Consider the following 18997-nt stretch of genomic DNA (forward strand, 5'->3'; position numbering starts at 1 on the left):
AGGCAATAATTTGGAAGAAGAGATCCTTGTTTTTCTCACGTTATGCTGTGGTCGCCCACATTTTCATCCAAGAGACTTATTCCTTCCTGCCATTCCTTATCCACTAGATGTGTTCACCATTGTAAGACCACTTTCTTCATTAATTAACTTACTAATGCAATAATGTTATCCATGTATCGGAGTGGAGCTATGCACTGTAAGAATATCTGGCTAGTGAAAATGTTTCCTAAGAGAGCCAAGTAAACATGGGCAGGGAATTAATTATATGTTTTAAGTATTTTCCACTACAAAGGGAAATCTTTGTAATATATCACATACAGTATAATGAGGGGAAGCACCTTGCCTAAGGTTAATTTTCTCATTTTGATTATAGCATTGTGTACAAAAGACAGCTGATAATATTAAATACTCATTTCTGATTACTCTTACTAAATTTGGAATAGAAAGAGGTGTCCTGGCTGAGCACAGTGGCTCATGCCTGTAATCCCAGCACTCTGGGAGGCTGAGGTGGGGAGATTGCCTAAACCCAGAAGGCCAAGGCTGCAGTAAGCCATGATCATGCCACTGCACTCCAGCCTGAGTAACAGTGAGACCCTGTCACCTTTTAAAAAAATATATAGCTATGTCCTTAACATACTACTTTAATCATCCAACGCAACACTGAGTTGTGAAACTATAAAATCATTTACCTTAAAAAATCAAGACGTTATTAATTGGAATACTTACTGTCACCACTGGTTACATAATAATATAATGGACTTTCTAGCCAATGAAATAAGGTAAGAAATGAAAATAATAGGAAAAGCTGTTAGAAAAATGAGAAAAATCACACATTCCAATGCAAATTACACAGAAAATTGAAGTATATAAATTATTATTATTTTTTTTTTTGGAGACAGGGTCTCCCTCTGTTGCTCAGGCTAGAGTGCAGTGGCATGATAGCTCACTACAACCTCCGCCTCCCAGGTTCAAGCGAGTCTCCCGCTTCAGCCTCCTGAGTAGCTGGGATTACAGGTGTGTGCCACCACACCTGGCTAATTTATGTATTTTTAGTAGAGATGGAGTTTCACCATATTGGTCAGGCTGGTCTGGAACTCCCGACCTCAGGTGGTCCACCCGGTTTGGCCTCCCAAAGTGCTGGGATTAGTGGCGTAAGCCATAGTACCTGGCCTGAAAAAACTCTTAGAATAAAAGTTCATTAATATAACTAAAGACAATATAAAATAGTAAAAACCAACAGCTTTTCTATATGCCAGGAAAAAAACAGAATACAAAATGAAGGGAGTGTCAGATCTCCCACAAAGCAATTCATATGAAATACGTAAAGGTTGAATCTGTAAAGAAACAATCAGTTTCAACGAAACTGAATGAAAGTTAAAAAAAAAAAAAAAAAAACAATGAAAGTTAAAAAAAACGAAACTGAAAGTTTAAAAAATGTCACTTCGGTTATATACTAAGTTGCCATATGTACTAAGTCACCATTAGTCACAATATTTATGTCTTAGAAAATTCTATTTCAAAATAACAATGGGAGAGGTCAACCTATAAATACAATTATGTATGTCTGTATTTAAATATATATTACAGATTAAATATACAATATTACGTAAATCAATAAGGAAAACACCAAAACAGCAGTAGAAAAACAGGGACAGGAATGGACCACTTAAGGTAAAGTATAAATGATGAGAAAACAGCTGTTGGGTGGGGGGAGAGTTTACTCTTATAACTTTAAAAACAAAAATTAATGTTACTATTAAATTTGCAAGGAGCCCCCAACTAGGCATGATCACTGTACTGATCGTTAACTTTTAAAATGCTATTGTTGGCTTGAGCCCCAGTACAGTGTGACATAAGGGTGGCAAGGGTGGACGTCCTTGTCCTATTTCTGATCATACAGGGAAAGCATTCAGTCTTTACCATTAAGTATAATGTTAGCTACCGATTGTTCATGGAGATTCTTTATCAGGCTAAGGAAGTTCTCTCCTATTCCTAGTTTGTAAAGTGTTCTTTCAGGATTGGATGTTGGATTTTCTCAAACACTATTTCCGTTTTGTTTCCATCATTCTGGCTATTTTGTCTTTGTCTCCTTTGCTGTCTCGTCGTCTTCTATGCTGTTGGGATTTCCTCAAAGCTCAGTTCTATGCTGCCTTCTCTCCTCTTTCTACTCTTCCCACCCCTGGGCAATCTCATCTAATCTTTTCCCAGAAACCCTTTTTTTCTTCTTCTTCTTTCACTTGGTTTCTAAGACACTGCCAGCTTCTGGGGCTCTGGTCCTGACAGCGCTTCCTCAGGCTCTTGTGCTGGCCACTGCTCACCTCCTGAAACTCTCAATGTTAGGGACCCCAGTTCCACTCAGACCTTTCCTTCAGGGAGACTCACTCCCTTGGTGATGTCTCACATTTACACATCCTGTTCAGACCTCTTCCCTCAACATGACATGCATCTTGCATGTCTATAGGCCCCTCAAAATTAACATATCCAAAACGTAGATCTCTTTCCCCAAACCATCTTTCCTTATCAAAATAAATGGGAACTCCATCCTTCAGCTGCTTAGGCTCAAAACTGTGTTATATTCCCTGACTCTTTTTCTCTCTCACCTCACATCTAATCCTTCAGTAAATTTCACCTTCAAAATATATCCAGACTCGAACCAGCGCTCACCATATCCACTGTACTCTTGGCCTGGATTAGTACAATATCATCTGTTTTAGTCTATTGCTTCTGTAATAAATTACCACAAATTTAGTGGCTTAAAACAACACAAATCTATTATCTTACAGTTTCTGGAGGTCAGAATTCTGAAATGGGTCTTACAGAGCTAAAATCAACAACATTATCATCAGATCTGTGTTCCTTCTGGAGGTTGTAGTGAAAAAGCCAGCCCTTGACTTCTCCAAATTCCTGAGGATACCCACATTCCTTGACTTGTGGCTAGCCTCTGCTTCCTCCACTGTATTTTCTTCTCTGCCTCTGATGCCCCTGCCTCCCTCATATAAAGACACTTATGATTATATTCGGTGGTCCACTGGGATAATCTAGGATAATCTTTCCATCTAAAGAGCCTTAATTTATTCATCCCTGAAGAGTCCCCTTTGCCATGTGAGGTAATATATTCCTGGGTTTAGGGAATTAGGAAATTGACATGTTTGGGAGACCATTATTCTGTGTACTGCAATTTCCTAAAGAGCCTCTCTGTGTCTATCCCTCTTCACAGAAGTTAGAGAGATCTTGGTTTTTTGTTTTTGAGACAGGGTCTCACTCTGTCACCCAGGGTGGAGTGCAGCAGGACCACAATCATGGCTCACTATACCCTCAACCTCTGGACTCCAGCAATCCTCCCACCTCGGTTTTCCATGTAGCCGGGACTATAGCCTCGCACCACTCTGCCTGGCAATTTTTTTATTTTTATAGATACAGGGTCTCACTATGTTGCTCAGGCTGTTCTAGACCTCCTGGGCTCAAGTGGTCCTTGTGTCTTGGCCTCCCAAAGTGCTGGGATTATAGGCGTGAGACACTGCGCCTGGCCGAGATCTTGTTATAACCTAAGTAAGATCATGTCACTCTTCTACTCAAAGGCCTTCAATGGTTTCCCATCTCAAAAGCCAAAGGCCTACGACCAAGGCCTCCAAAGGCCGTGCAACCCCTAAACTTGTTTTAGGTATCTGATCTCCTTCCTCCAAGCTTTTGCACTTGCTGTTCCCTCTTCCTGGAGCTCTCTCCCCTGAGACATCCTCCGTGGTTTGCTCTGTCATTTCCTTCAGATGTTTGTTTATACATCACTTTCTCAGTGAGTCCTTCCTGCTCATCCTAACCATAATATTTAACACATCATAATCAAAATTTGTGGGGCAGCTAAAACAGTGCTTCGAGGGAAATTTATAGTATTAAAATGTTTAAATGTTACCTTAGAAAAGGAGGAAGGAAGGTCTCAAGGCAATGAGTTAAAGCTTCCAATTTTAAAACTAGAAAAGGAGCAAATTAAACCCAAAGCAAGCAGAAGGAAGAAAATAAAGAGTAGAAAATTAATGAAAGACAAATTACCAAAGCTCACTCAAGAATAAAAAAACCCCTAAATATCCCTATGTCTATTAAAGACACTGAACTCATCATTAAAAACCTTCCCACAAAGCAAATTCCAGGCCCAGCTAGAGTTTACCAGTTACCAGGCTTCACTGGTAAATTCTCCCAAACATACAAAGAACTAATACCAAATATACATAGATTTTTCCAGGAAAAAAGTAGGAAACACTTTCCAATTTTAAGATACTGAAATCAGACATTACAAAAAACCAAAGCAACAGACCAGTATCAATATGCAAGCCTTATGAAGAGAGCACAACACCTCTGGGGAGCTGTTACACCTGCAGACCTCAGTCAAGGAGGGGTGGGAGGCACAGGAGGGTAGAGATGGGAGGATACAGAAAATGCTTAGAGAAGCTTTTAGTGAGAAGCATCTCCCTTGAGCTCTCTGTGAAACTGCTTTGTAAAAAACCAGATTAGAGAATACCAAAGTGGAAAAGTGAAGTGATTCAAAGACATATGGTCCCATGATTGTGAAATAATAGGTTAAGTGACAGCTGAGGCCACAGGTCTGCCCCGTCCTGTATGTATGGGGTGCTCCTTTAAGGGCCATGTATTTTCCCACCAGCTGGGGGCCAGGCCCGCCTGGGTTTATGCTTATTTGATGTGTGTCAGGCATGTCAGCCACAAATATGATCAGGGTTCCCATAAGCACAATGACAGAAAAAGAAATATGGAAGATAAATCTAAGGAGGCAGAAGGAAGAATGAACAATTTCAGAAGTAACTTCTCAATTTAGTGAGTGAGAAATACCAAAAGAAAAAAGAGACCTGGCACAGTGGCTCACAGCTGTAATCCCAGCACTTTGGGAGGCTCAAGAGGGAGGATCACCTGACCTCAGGAGTTTGAGACCAGCCTGGGCAAACAAAAAATTTTTAAAATTAGCCAAGTGTGGTGGAGTCTACCTGTGGTCCCAGCTACTCAGAGGCTGAGGTGCAAAGACTGCTTAAGCCTAGCAGGTCAAGGCTGCAGTGAGTCATGATGGCCCCACTGCACTCTAGCCTGGGTAATAGAGTGAAAACTTGTCTCCTAAAAAAAAAAAAAAAGAAAGAAAAAAGAAATGTAGATAAGTAGAAGCTTCATATACTTAATTCATCCCTTGTGTAGATTTCCAAGAAAAGCCATGCATTAAACCAGGCATTATAAATTATTTAAGTGCCAGATTTGTATTAACTTAATGTTAATACGTATGTGTAATGCTCATTCTTGCATAATGAACTAAGAAAAAATATCAAATGAGATAATCTCCATAATGCCCTCCTCTGATTTTAAAGACTCAAAATGTCAGAAACCTGCTGCTGTTTGCAAGATTTGGGATTTTTGTGTTTTTGTTTTTTCTTCCTGGCCAGCACACCAAATGGTTTTGAATTTAAAAATTAAAATATTTAAAACAGCTACTATAGTCTAAAACTTGGGCACATCCACAAGCGAAACATAGGGTACAGATTTTGGTCCCTTCCCAAACCAGTCTGTAAACTGCTTCCTTGTAAAAGTTTGTGAGGCCAGGGCACTCTGCTTGGATGGAGGCAGGTCCCTCTCCAGAGAAAAGAGTAAGAGACAGTAGCCATCAAGTAGAAGGCAATGCAGAGAGAGCGCCAACCTACCTCTTTTCTTAATGATAACAAATTGCCAAAAAATGTGGGTTCCTTCTCCCAACAAAATACAGCCACTTTTAGGTTACGTCTTCCTCAACTTGATTTTATATTTAGAGGAGGGGCCATAATCTGTTGCCCAGGCTGGAGTGCAGTGGTGTAATCACAAGCCCACTGCAGCCTGGAACTCCTGTGCTCAAGCGATCCTCCTGCTTCAGCCTCCTGAGTAGCTGGGACTACAAGTGCACGCCATCATGCCCAGCCACTTCTTTTATTTTTGGAGATAGGGTCTTGCTCTGTTGCCCAGGCTGGTCTTCAAATACTGGCTTCAAATGATCCTCCCACCTTGACCTCTGAAAATGCTGGGATTACAGATGTGAGCACAGAGCCTGAACTCAACTCTACTATCTCAAATATTTCGAGTTAAAGTTGTTCAACTGCTAAAAAGGGAATACTTTAGAATGGATTTTCCTGTCTCTCGAAAGTTAATTTGCTATAGGACAAACTTCAAAATGGGGATGGAAGGCCAGGCATGGTGACTCACACCTGTAGTCCCAGCACTTTGGGAGGCCGAGGCAGGTGGATCACCTGAGGTCAGGAGTTCGAGACCAGCCTGACCAACAAGGTGAAACCCCATCTCTACTAAAAATACAAAAATTAGCCGGGCGTGCTGGCAGGCACCTGTAGTCCCAGCTACTTGGGAGGCTGGGACAGGAGAATTGCTTGAACCCTGGAAGCGGAGGTTGCAGTGAGCCGAGATTGTGCTACTGCATTCCAGCCTGGGTGACAGAGTGAGACTCTGTCTCGAAGAAAAAAAGGGGGGGGCTGGGTGGGGGGCGAAAACTCTAATGGTCCCACCTGTCATTGCTCTCCACCAGAAACTAAAAATAGTGTATAGGAGCCGACTCCAAACTGTGGTGCTGCCTATGTACAGCAGCCTAGGCATGAGACATAAAACACTAAAACACATCCTGGAAACACTGAGCACCTCTTCCACACTGTGAAGAAAGGTCAACAGTAGCCTTACTATAAAGAAACGCACCCTTTAAAATAATAAATGTTTGGCTATATGCTGTGGCATATTAAAACACCAAATTCAGCTCCCAGTGAATTAACTAACTACCCTAGTTAGTTACCTAACGTGTTGACTAACTTGCCTAGACCTTGGAAGGGAATACCTTGAAATCAGGATCTCTGGTGCTTGTGATCACTGCCCACATCAAACTGGAGAGGAGGCAGAGGTCTCCACAGTTAAGGCCCTCTTTCTCCGAGGAACACTCCTTCGCTTCCTTGAAGGAGAGATCCTCTCAGCATGAAACACATGGGCCATAGCAGGCCGGAGGCAGCGCATAGAAGAGTTTGAGTTATCCTCCTCAAAGATTTTAACAACTTTAAATTCGTTACCAATTATTTAAAATTGAGACATGACAAAACATCTGAATTGCAGAATTTTTGTTTAAAATAATGAAGGGGGCCGGGCATGGTGGCTTAGGCCTGTAATCCCAGCACTCTGGGAGGCCAAGGCAGGCATCATTTGAGGCCAGGAGTTCGAGACCAGCCTGGCCAACATGGTGAAACCTCATCTCTACCAAAAATACAAAAATTAGCCAGGCATGGTGGCACATGCCTATAATCCCAGCTACTTGGGAGGCTGCAGCAGGAGAATCACTTGAACCCGTGAGGCAGAGGCTGCAGTGCGCAGAGATCATGCTATTGCACTCTAGCCTGGGTGACAGAGTGAGACTCCATCTCAATTAAAAAAAAAAAAAAAGTTAGAAAGAAGAAGAAACAAGGAGGAGGAAAGGATCTGGCAATAATGGGGCTGGGGTGGAGTCAAATCTGCCTACTGAAATTCAAGCACATGATGCCCAGTTTGCTGTGACCATGTCTGTAAACACCTACTTTATTTGCCACTACTGAACCTGCCCAGTCCTGTGTGCATAGCAGTTTGCAAGCAAGGGTAGCCATGAGCCCAGGTGATAATCTGAAGAATAATCACACTTGAAAAAACACGGTTTTTTTCAGGACACATACCCAGTACCAAGTGTGGTCTGGGCACCGGCTGCCTAAAGCCTATTCTTCTTGAGATCTGTTTTAGTAGGAAACATGAAACTGCAAGGGAGAGGAAGACACAATGCTTTCTGACAGCTAACTCAAACCCATGTGACATGGCTTAGCCACACAAGTTATGCACACCATCATTTTCATTAGGATCTACTAGACTCTCCATGTGATTTTTTTCCTGGGTTTTAAGATCATTTATATAAATACTCTTGGTAGGTGTGATCAGTGTATGCTACCATCTGTTTCCACATATTTGTGAAAGCATTGTCACTTTTCAAGCATTTCAAGACCAAATGGAAAACCAAAGGCATTAAAAACAAAGTGCTGATAGGGTAAATGGCAAACAAACTTGAAGAAAGAATCCAAATTCAAATCTGTCTTATAAAACTTGGCCATCCAAGATCCTTCTGGATGTGGTGATTGGATTCATTGCAAATATCTATGCAGCTGTCAATGATTGGCAGATTGCAAGACTGGACTAACGCAGGGAAAATGTCCATCAGATGGTATGAATTCACAAAGAGTCCATCACAGTAATATTAAGGCAGAGCAACTCTCACTGGCAAATTAATCCACGTGGTTAGGTGTTAGAACAAATGCCCTGCTAACCTATGTACCAATGAGAATGCCAGATTAATAACCACCAAGAGAGGTTTTACTTATTTTGGTTGCCTACCTTGAATGTCAGGGATTATTTATATGAAAAAGCCAAATAATGGTCACAGAATATTTTAAAATTTGTTGCAGACATAACACAGAAACTTCATTCCTATGACCTCTATTTCACTACTTCAGTCCCTCTGCTTACTCTCCTTTATATGTGACCACTCCCTTCTGGCAGGACACGTAAAGAGAGGTAAGTCCTCAGAGTATGCCATGAGCAGTTTATACATGGGAAAGTGGAGAGGCAGCCTCTTCTACTGAACCATCACTTATACTCCTTAGAAACCCCTGGAATGACAAGGAGCGTCAGCCCAAACGGACTCAGCTCTCCTCACAGGAGGCAGGCAACACAATGGGCACTTAAAAAGCATTCGTTGCCACGTGTGCTTCAGAGCCTTTCTAGAATGCCAGATGCGTAATGCAGCTTCATCACCAGTCTTCCAATATATCATTATAAATGGAGACAAGTTCTTGAGCTTTCACTTCAGAAGCTGAACAAATTAAGTTACTATCTGCACTGTAAGGCTATTTTATGACACTACAGAATAAAGACACTAGCTTGTGAATTTGGTTTCCTCCAACACAAAGACCGAAATACTGGCCATTAAAATGAATATAGGTAAATAGTGTGGGGTAACTCTCATGGTTCCAGGATGGTCAGATGTCACAGATGGCCCTCCCTCAAGGAGGGTGTAAACTCACCCTCAAAGAGACTGTGGTCACTGCCACCCTGTATTTTCCAGCAATGGAGGGCACCATACCTTCCCCCACCCCCCAAGACAAGGTCTCACTCTGTCACCAAGGCTGGAGTGCAGTGGCGTGATCTCAGCTCACTGCAACCTTCACCTCCCAGGCTCAAGCCAGCCTCCCACTGTAGCCTCCTGAGTGGCTGGGACTACAGATGCACGCCATCATGTCGGGCTAACTTTTGTATGTATGTATGTATTTTTTTTTAAGAGGTGGGGTTTTGCTATGTTGCCCAGGCTGGTCTCAGACTCCTGGGCTCAAATGACCCACCTACTTTGGGATCCCAAAGTGCTGGGATTACAGGCGTGAGCCACCGTGCCCAGCCCACTATGCATTTTCAATGAAGGGCAAGGAGTAACATGTAATCTCCCATGCAAATGTCACTTAATGTTAAACAAAAAATATTCCAAACTCTGTGGGTTCTGTGTCAGTGATTTGTTCCCAAGACTTCCATCTAAAATCCTAGACAAAACAAACTTAACAAAATAAACCTCCTCTCCACTCTAATCAAAATTCAACGTGGTTATGCTGTCACCAGTGTCAACTGTACTTTACCTGAGGACAGAGGGCTTCCAACTGACTTGCAGACATTCGAACAAGCTTTACACCTTCTTCATTATTTGAGATGGAACAGGCCAAGTTGGCAACCTATAAACATAAAAAATAATCTTTAAAGATTTTTCTCTTTTAACTACTAAGGAAAACACACATACCTGGCCCTACCTCTGACCATTCTGGAACAGATGACAAGAGCGCCAAGGGTGCCTTCCTTCTCACAGCCTGATTATTTACTTAGATGAGGACACATTTTTAACTCTGTACAAAGCAAACTATACAGACTCATAACATACATCAAAAAGATCCCAGGGCATGTAACTCACAGGCTTTGCATGGCCTCTAACCCGCCTGAAGAGTAACTTCAGAAAAGGGTTCTTCTAGTATGGGAAATAAGGTGAGAAAAGCTGAGGAATCAAGGGCATCAAGGAAGAACTGCTGTTATCCTCAGATAAAAATGTGTTTTCCAGTGTTCCTGAAGGAAGGAAATAAAAAACTCTAAGGTGCTATTCTCATTTGACAGGGAATAATAGATGCTTAACTTAAGGCAAGATGAATTTTATTTGAACACCAGGTAATTTTTCAAATAAAAAAAAAGTAACAGGAAGACAACATCAAGATGGACCAAAGGCAATCATGATCAAAAGTGGAAAAGGCAACTGGTTATGTTTCATAGTTAAGAGCAAAACTGCCCTTCAACTGGTTTCTCAAAAACACTGACAGCTTGAATCTCTCCTGGCTGATGCGGCTTAATTTGAACTGAAATCTTTACCTTCCTGTCCAGCCATCTCAATGATACAGCTCACGTAGCTAGGAACAATCCTTCAGGTTGCATCATACTTCCTTTGCTGAAGTTCTGTAATGTTACTATGTAGAGACTGCTAAGGCTGTGATCGTTTATCCATATTTCTAAATGAACAGGCTAGCCAATTCCATCAGCAATATCTGGGCCCAACTGAATACATGGTACTGAGACACATCTTTACCCAGGCTGCAAACTGAGTTATGAATGATAAAGGAGTAGGCAGTTGAATATCAGAGGCACTTTCCGGGAATTTAAATGCTAGAGTAAACAAGGGCAATGGCAATAACCTTTGATTTTTACTCCTCCACCCAACTTAAGCACATAAACACATCAGAAAAATTATACACTATTATGGCAGTTATTTGTAGTGTCACAGTTAAGGATTATCAGCTTTCTGTAAGACCGCTGTCAGAATCCTGTAATGCCCAAACACAAGGAGAAACAAAAGAAGTTAACATGCAATTTAAACATACAAATGTAAGGGAACTGGAAAGTCAGATCTCTGATGTTTATGAGTCCTTCAAAGTCCCATAAAGAAGCAACACTTATACTCCCTGACGCTTACAGTTCCACCTTCTCTGTCACCTGGACCCAAGCAAAGAGACATTTCTTTTCAGGATGACAATCTACAGAGATGACTGGGGATTTCTATTTGTTTGCTTAAAAAATCACTGAAAAATACGACCTAAGATAAATTTTGTAAAATATATGACTTAAAAAAAAGGAAACAAATATTCACTGAAGGAGAAAGCTTGAATTAGATGTGTTCATGAAGAGTAATCTACAACTTCTATTGCTTCACTGTCTTAAGACGACATTTTGAACAACAAACATAAAATCTGATGATGATCACTGAAAAAATTAGCATTTTGGGACTAACAAAGATCCCTGGTGAAGTGCCCAGCACCCTGCCTATTCCCATCATTTAGGAGGCCAGTTGAATGTTGGATCCAGGACAGTCACTACCAGCACAATCTTATTTCAATCTATATTCTCAATCTTATGAATCCTTAAAACTCAGAAAAATATTTAAATTAAGAAGCAAAAGATTTTAAAAAAAGAAGCAAAAGATTATGTAAGTACTCTCTATATCAGACAAATGAGGGTAGTGTGTGGCTAAGGCTGAAATGGCTGATTTATTTAAACCATCTTTTCTGTTTCATGATTACAAACACTAACAAAACAAAGGTTATGGAAGACTTGTTCTTTATTTTAAAACATTACTTTAAAATATTTCTGGTGTACTGTTGAAGCAGTAATGTTCTATAAGAGCACACTGCCTATTTCAGGAGGCCTGGGAGGAGGAAGGAATGCCTGTCACTAACAGTCTTCTCCAGATGAATGAGCTTCAATTCACCCCCCAGGGACAGGGCTACTCACTTCTAACAATGACAAATGTGCAAATGCAACATCATGACCATAGCTCTCTGAGAGGCTAACCTCACATACTAGTGTCAGGCCTGACTACAATGAAAGGAGAGGGTGAGGAGAGGACGAGGAGAGGAGCTTCCTAAATGCCTCTGTGGAAAATCTGGGGCTCTAGAATGAGGTAACAATTAACAGTGAGACTAAAGAAGATCCTGAGGTTAGAATAAACACTCTGAGCTGGGTGCAGTGGCTCCCAGTCCAAGGCAAGAGGATCACTTAAGGCTAGGAGTTTGTGACCAGTCTGGGCTACACAGCAAGACCCCACCTCTATACATTAAAAAATTTTTAGTTGGTTGGGTGTGGTGGCACGCATCTATAGTCCCAGCTAATTGGAAGGCCGAGTTGGGAGAATAGCTCGAGCCCAGAAGGCTGAAGCTGCGGCAAGTCATGACTGCAAGACCCTGTCCCAAAAAAAGAAAGAGGCCAGGTGTGGTGCACCGTTCATGCTTGTGATACCAGCCCCTGGCCACATAGTGAAACCATGCCTCTACTAAAAATACAAAAATTGGCCCAGCCTGATGGTGTGCACCTGTAATTCCAGCTACTTGGGAGGCTGAGGCATGAGAATTGCTTGAAACTGGGAGGCGGAGGTTGAAGTGAGATGAGATGGTGCCACTGCACTCCAGTCTGGACAACAGAGTGAGACTCTGTCTCAAAAAAATAAACAAATAAAAAGAAAAGGAAAAGGAAAACACTTGGAGCAGTTAACTTCCACAGAGAACCCAGCAGAGCCAAGACTTTGTAGAACAGTGAGAAGTATCTCTGGATTTGTTAGGAAAATAAATTGTTATCTTTGCTACCACAGTTACTTGTATTAGCAACTAAAATGTCTCTGATTCCAGCTATTCAAAGAGGTAGGCTAAGACTGACACCACAACCACTTACGTGAGATCAGGTAGCCCTCTTTCATACCATCTATGCCTACTGTGTGGAAGTTTGGACCTTGCAGAAGAGCAGGTTTCAGAAAACATGCAAACAATCGGCCTTGGGTTTTGCTGGTTTCAGGAAAACCCAAGCTCAAATCTGAGCTGTTGAGGAAATGACTCACAGCCCCCCTGTGTCAGATGAACAGATTAGACATCTGTACATGACAGACAACTTTTTCAGTCTTTTAGGAAGGCTCTACCTTTACTCCACAATGGATGATCTTTACTTACATAAAATTTGTTAAATGAAGTTTCATTTAGGAAAAAATCCCATTATGACTTTATTTCAATCTTGCTCCTTCTGTAACCATGATGATTTTTCTCTATGATACACATATTTATGATTTACTGAAGTCCAACAGTTGTTTCCCACCTCCTTCAGTAACTACTCCTGGGTTCCTATTTGGCTGAGTTCCTCTTATCCTGGAATGTTTTTAGGAAGACAAGATAAGATTTCTTTTTGTTCTACATAATAAATTAATGACCAACTCATAACAGCTTATACCTGTTGTAGGAGTAAGCAAGTGAGAAGAGATGTGGGTCAGGGAGCTTTTAGGTCTACATAATGACCCACCAATGCAGCAGCAGCCCAGAGGAACAGAGCTCAAAACATACATCTCTTCCCCTGTACCCCTGGGCCAAGCTAGCACCCAAGTTTTCTTCTTTAAAATGGTCTGAATGCCTACAAGTCAAAAATAGCAATAAAATAAACAACTCAACTTTTACAAACTTGTCATACACAAAGTAAAAGTCCCAAATGCAGGTCATAACATTTCAGAGGCACTCAAGAAGTTTTTAGCAACTACTTCCAAACCCACAGGGGAAATGATGATAAGCCCCCGCCTTTCCAATTTCCAGGGAAAGGTGTGGGTGATCTTATTAGGAGAAACAAGATATCTTACAATACTGAAAATGAAGTATGCACAGATAATAGAAAAATTCTACAACTATATTGTGGTGATGGTTGCACAGTTCTGTAAACTTAACAAAATCTGAATTGTACACTTAAAATGAGTATTTTTATGGTATGTAGATTATGCTTTAATAATGCTTTTTCAATTTTTAATGCAGAGCTAAGCAGGTGAGAAATTAAGAGAAATTCTCAGAGGCTAGAAAAGAGAAAGGAGAACTTCAGAGAAGTAAGCAATCACCCAAAACAGTGTTTCCTCTGGTCGGTGGGTGGGAGGTTTTATAGGAAGATACCATTTCATGATGAGAACCTGGGTTTTAATGGGCCAAGGCCAGGGTCCTCTCAAGGTAGATAACTCAGATCAGAGACTGCACAGAGCTAGAACAGGCAAAAGGCAACAACCCTAGTAAGTGATCAACCCTAAGAGTGATCAAGAAAGTCACCATGGAAAGAGTAGGGTATTTGTCAGTCTAAGCATTTGCTTAGGGAGGAAAAGAAGAAAAAGCCCCTATACCCCACTCCAAATTCTAATCAAAAGCTGGCCCTCCACAGGGGTTTAGGTATAGAAATTATGTTATGTATATGGTTCAGAAAACTTTTACATTTAAGAGCTTATGAATTAGTAGTACCTCTAAGCAGATGGCAGAAGCAAATATAAATGAAAATTTTACCTCATGGAAGGTAAGCTAAACACAGGCCTCAAAGAATTCCCACAACAAAACTCCAGGAATGTGAACTCACAAATTTAAAAACAAAAAAAAAACCAGAATGTACACAAGGAAATGAGCCATCTTGGGCAAGAATAAGCTAAACCACCGCCTGTGTAATCAGATCCATAATACTGCATATACTCAAATGATCGAAAATGCAGTATTAAAAATATATTTATGTTAACAGAGGAGTACAGATAAGGAAAAAGACACTCAAAAATAATTAGTCAGATCTGAAAAGGATCAAAACAGAAGTTCAAGAAAAAAGCTGTAATTTCTACCACTTCTAGAAATTTAAAATAATATTGACTTAAACTCTACTGAAAAGATAATTAGTAACCTAGAAAAGTCAAAATGAAGAAATTCTTTAGAAAAACCAAGATATTTTCATCTTATGGAAAAGGTGGAAACCACAAAAGAATTTAAGAGATATGCAAGATAAACTGAGCAAGTCTACTGTTTACCCAGAATTTCAAAGAAAGAACAGAGAATGATGGGGAAAGACAATGCTGAAAGAGATAATGGCTGAATGTTTTTCAGAAGGGATGAAATATTATTTTCAGACTTGGGAAGACAAATTCCAAATGGGGCAAATAAAAAGAAATCCACACTTAGACATGTCGTAGTTAAAGCTTTAGGATAACAATTTTTTTTTTTTTTTGAGACAGGGTCTCATTCTGTCACCCAGGCTGGAGTGCAGTGGTGCAGATCACCACTCAGATGATCTTGTAATCATTTCCATTCACATGGTATTATATGAACCACTTTTAAAGTTCTCTACTTCTAGTCTACCTACCTGTGTGAATAATTTATAAGTAAAGCTAGAAAAGGAACTGTCTGAACATTAATCCATCAGCTCCACTGATGAGAAAACAAGAAGGCTATATTAGGCCATTCTTGCATTGCTATAAAGAAATACCTGGGATTGGGTAATTTATAAGAAAAGAGGTTTAACTGGCTCACAGTTCTGCAGGCTGTACAGAAAGCACAGTAGCACCTGCTTCTGAGGAGGCCTTAGGAAGTTTCCAATCACGGTGCAAGGCAAAGGCAGCAGCAGACGTATCACATGGTAAGACGAAGAGTAAAAGAAAGGGTTGGGGGATTGGGGAGGAAGGTGCCACACACTTTTAAATGCCCAGATCTTATAAGAAAAACTCACTATCACAAAGACAGCACCAGCTATGACAGATTCAAACACCTTGATCCAACACCTCCCACCAGGTTCCTGGAGATTACAATTCAACATGAGATTTGGGCAGGGACAAATACCCAAACTCTATCAAAAGCTGTATCCAAACTGCATCTCTTTTCTGGAACAGAGCAAAGGTTGGGCAGAGTGCTTCTTTAGTCATACCTATCAATGCTCCAAGAGAAAAGAAGAATTCTAATGCCCCTTGAGAAGAAGGCTCATCCAACTGCCTTTGCTTGATCATCCCAGAATTTGACGAGGTAGTTAAATTCAGCCCAAAAAGCTTATTTTTGGTTAAAGCGTTAAAAATAGTACATGTAAGACAATTTTGTCTCAAACAAAAGTAAGGGTCTGAACTTACAAACCCCTGAAAATGTGAGAAAAATCAAGCTAGCATGCTTAGAATTCTTCTGGAATCCAAGGTCAGCATTCTCCCCAAGGACATCTAACTTCTCTCATGAAAACATTCCATAATCTGAGAAAACTGAAGCTTCATTTAAAATTTACTTTTTGCCAGAATATCAGCCTACAGTATCATATAGAAGCACTGAGAAAATACCCAAGATGTCACAGGTAGTCATGTAAGATCAGTGTTTAATTCAAATACTCCTTACAGAGACTTTTTCAAGGCCACTTTACCACACATTATCAGCATACTACGGAATAAAAGGTATAATGCAGATCATTCAATTTGCAGTTAAAATATACGTTTCAAACCAATAAAGCCATACCCTATGAAGTTCCAGATAATGGGAAATACTGTGTGTGTTGGGCAGTGGGGGTAGAGGTATAGGTAACAGCTCAAAAGCATGCCAGTTACATTCCCTTTTTGGTTCTTAATTCAAAAGGGAGTCCATGGAATAGAATCTCATTGTAGCAAATTCATTATAATAACAGCCACATTTTAATACAAGGTCTGGAGCTGAGGGGAAAGGATTTTGGACTGAAGTTACTGGTAGCAGTGGGGAAAAGATGAAACACAATCAGTTGTATATATCACATGAATAATGTATCATTTTTACAGGCAAGATTTCATTAATGGCATTTTCCCTATGCCACTCTCTCAATTCACAAAATTGAAAATGTACTCGGAAGAGAGCAAAATAAAACGTAAAACAATGCTCTTTAGCTGTTTAAGCTGCTCACAGCCAAAGGAGGAGGGCAAGGAATGAAGCAATTAAAAAGGACACATGGGTACTGTGTTATTGACAAAAAGGTTAATATTTCTGACAGCAAATAAATTCTTCACCTCAGTACGCTTTAAATTGAAGAGCAACAAAAAGAAATCATTAACTTGATAGGGGAGAAAGGGGCAAGTATAAAAGGTGTTCTCCTTACCACGGCCTTGAAAAGCCATGCCGTTTTATAAACAGATGAAAGAAATGCCCTCAATGCTATGCTACACTCCAGAACAGAAGAAAATGGTAAAGGGAAGAGCCATCCAGTCCACCAATACTGGCCCTCTGGCTCCTGCTCCCCCTACTCACTGGCCTTGAGGATACACAACATCTATGCACCCTTCACATAAGAGAAGTGGCTTCAATACCATGCAGGGAGTTACCAGATTCCACTGACAAGTGCAGTATGATGAGGCAGTCACAGGTCCCAGCCAGACCCTCAGAAAATAACAGTTAAGAGAAGTCTCATGGCGAATATTCTGCTATTTGCTTTTAAGTGAAATCATGAAAGATTCTTATTAAACTAAGGACCCAGAAATGGGCACAGTAATGTGCGCCTGTAGTCCTAGCTACTTGGGAGGCTGAGGAGGGAGGATATCTTGAGGCCAGGAGTTCAACACCAGCATGGGCAAAAAAGCAAGAACCACATCTCAAAACATAATAAAGATCCAACAGGCAGCCAGCACCACACAGACTCCCTGACACTGTGTATATACAGGGGGACTAGAGGAATTTACTTCTGTTGATAAAACCTCAATAGTCAGTATGTGGTTTTTATTCTTGAAACAAATGTTCTATTTCCATAGTGTGATATACACACAAGGCATCATAAAACACTTCCACTTCTGAGTGGGTGATAGCCCTAATACTACTCAGGAACTATTCATGTATTTGAAGCAACTTTATGTGAAACTCCAAATTAAAGTGTAACCTTTTTATACTATTTTATTTGGTCTGAGAGAAAAGTATTTCTATTAAAGCAATAGATAAAATATCCAAAAACCAAGTTAGCAAGAGTCAACACATCTGCCCCAAATTTGTTTTGGTCATGTATTAACATGCTACTGAAACAGCTTTTGTTCAACTTCCATTTCAAACGCTGATAAAATGGACAACTTTCACATATCACCTCAGTACAATTTCTACTATATTGTAAAAAATATATACACTATATAAAATACGTATTTAGTACAAGATAATCTTTATGTGAGTGGGGATCTTTGTTGTATTCGCTACTATATTCCTAATGTCCAGAACTGTGACCAGGACATACTAAGAAATCTATAAATCCTTGCTATAAGAATTTTGTTACAATTTTCTTCTCCCTCAAATACAGGAAGTTTGCTACAGGTTTTCAAAAGCTTCATTCTAGCCACTCCCATCCCCCCAAAAATCTGCTCAAATCAATGTCAGTTAACCTTTTCAAAAAAAATCTCCAAATTTTTCCCATCATCTCCATATCCCAAAAGTTTTACCAGTTCATTCCTCTTGTGCACGTTGTGTATATGCAAGATGCATTAGGACTTCTTTTCTGTAAATGTTACAGATACTTCAGAATGAGACAAAGCCCACTAACACTGACAATCAGTCATAATGCAGAGCTCTGCATTTCTAAAGTACAGTCTTCAGTCCACTGAATCAGAATCTGGGGGAGGGGGCTGGGTGATAGCCCAGGAATCTGAATGTTGAGCTCCTGGGCAACTCTAATGTTTATTAACTTTGAGAACCAATAGGTTCCCTCATCTAGTAGTTGTTGAGCACCTACTATGTTCTAGGTACTATTCTTGGCCCATGTCCTCAGACAACTTACATTCTTTTTGGAGTATGGGGTGGGGCCAGACAAATAAGAAAATAAACAAATCCAATAGTTTCAGATAGTAAGAAGCACTACAAAGGATGTAAAACTGCTGACAGAATGAAGAAATGACTGCTAGAGGATGAAATGGAGGGAATGAGGGTTCCAGGAAAGTTTCTCTGCGGAAGTGACATGTGGGTAGAGGGCAAAGGTGGTGACATGTTTAGGTATGGTCAAAGATGAAAACTGGTCAACTATGGCAGAAGTCATTCAGCAAGGGAGACACAGGACTAAAGACAGTTGTAGGCAGGGAAACTTATAGGCCATGGTTGAGAATCTGGATTTGTGAATA

The 18997-nt window shown here is 40.5% G+C and overlaps 1 protein-coding gene across 3 annotated transcripts in view; it reads right to left on the reverse strand.

Moving 5' to 3' along the window:
- Nucleotides 1-18997, reverse strand: part of CTNNA1 (catenin alpha 1) — a 177395-nt gene that overhangs the window by 20274 nt on the left and 138124 nt on the right. For all 3 annotated transcript variants that reach the window (XR_002727076.1, XM_023195287.1, XM_023195290.1), the window contains exon 10: nucleotides 9705-9797. Coding sequence is in view for 2 of the 3 variants with exons in the window: in XM_023195287.1 (XP_023051055.1) it covers nucleotides 9705-9797 (93 nt within the window). In the remaining variant the exon portion in view is untranslated. The remainder of the gene's footprint in view (nucleotides 1-9704; nucleotides 9798-18997) is intronic.

Source organism: Piliocolobus tephrosceles, chromosome 4 (assembly GCF_002776525.5).
Source record: "Piliocolobus tephrosceles isolate RC106 chromosome 4, ASM277652v3, whole genome shotgun sequence".
Taxonomy (NCBI): Eukaryota; Metazoa; Chordata; class Mammalia; order Primates; family Cercopithecidae; genus Piliocolobus; species Piliocolobus tephrosceles.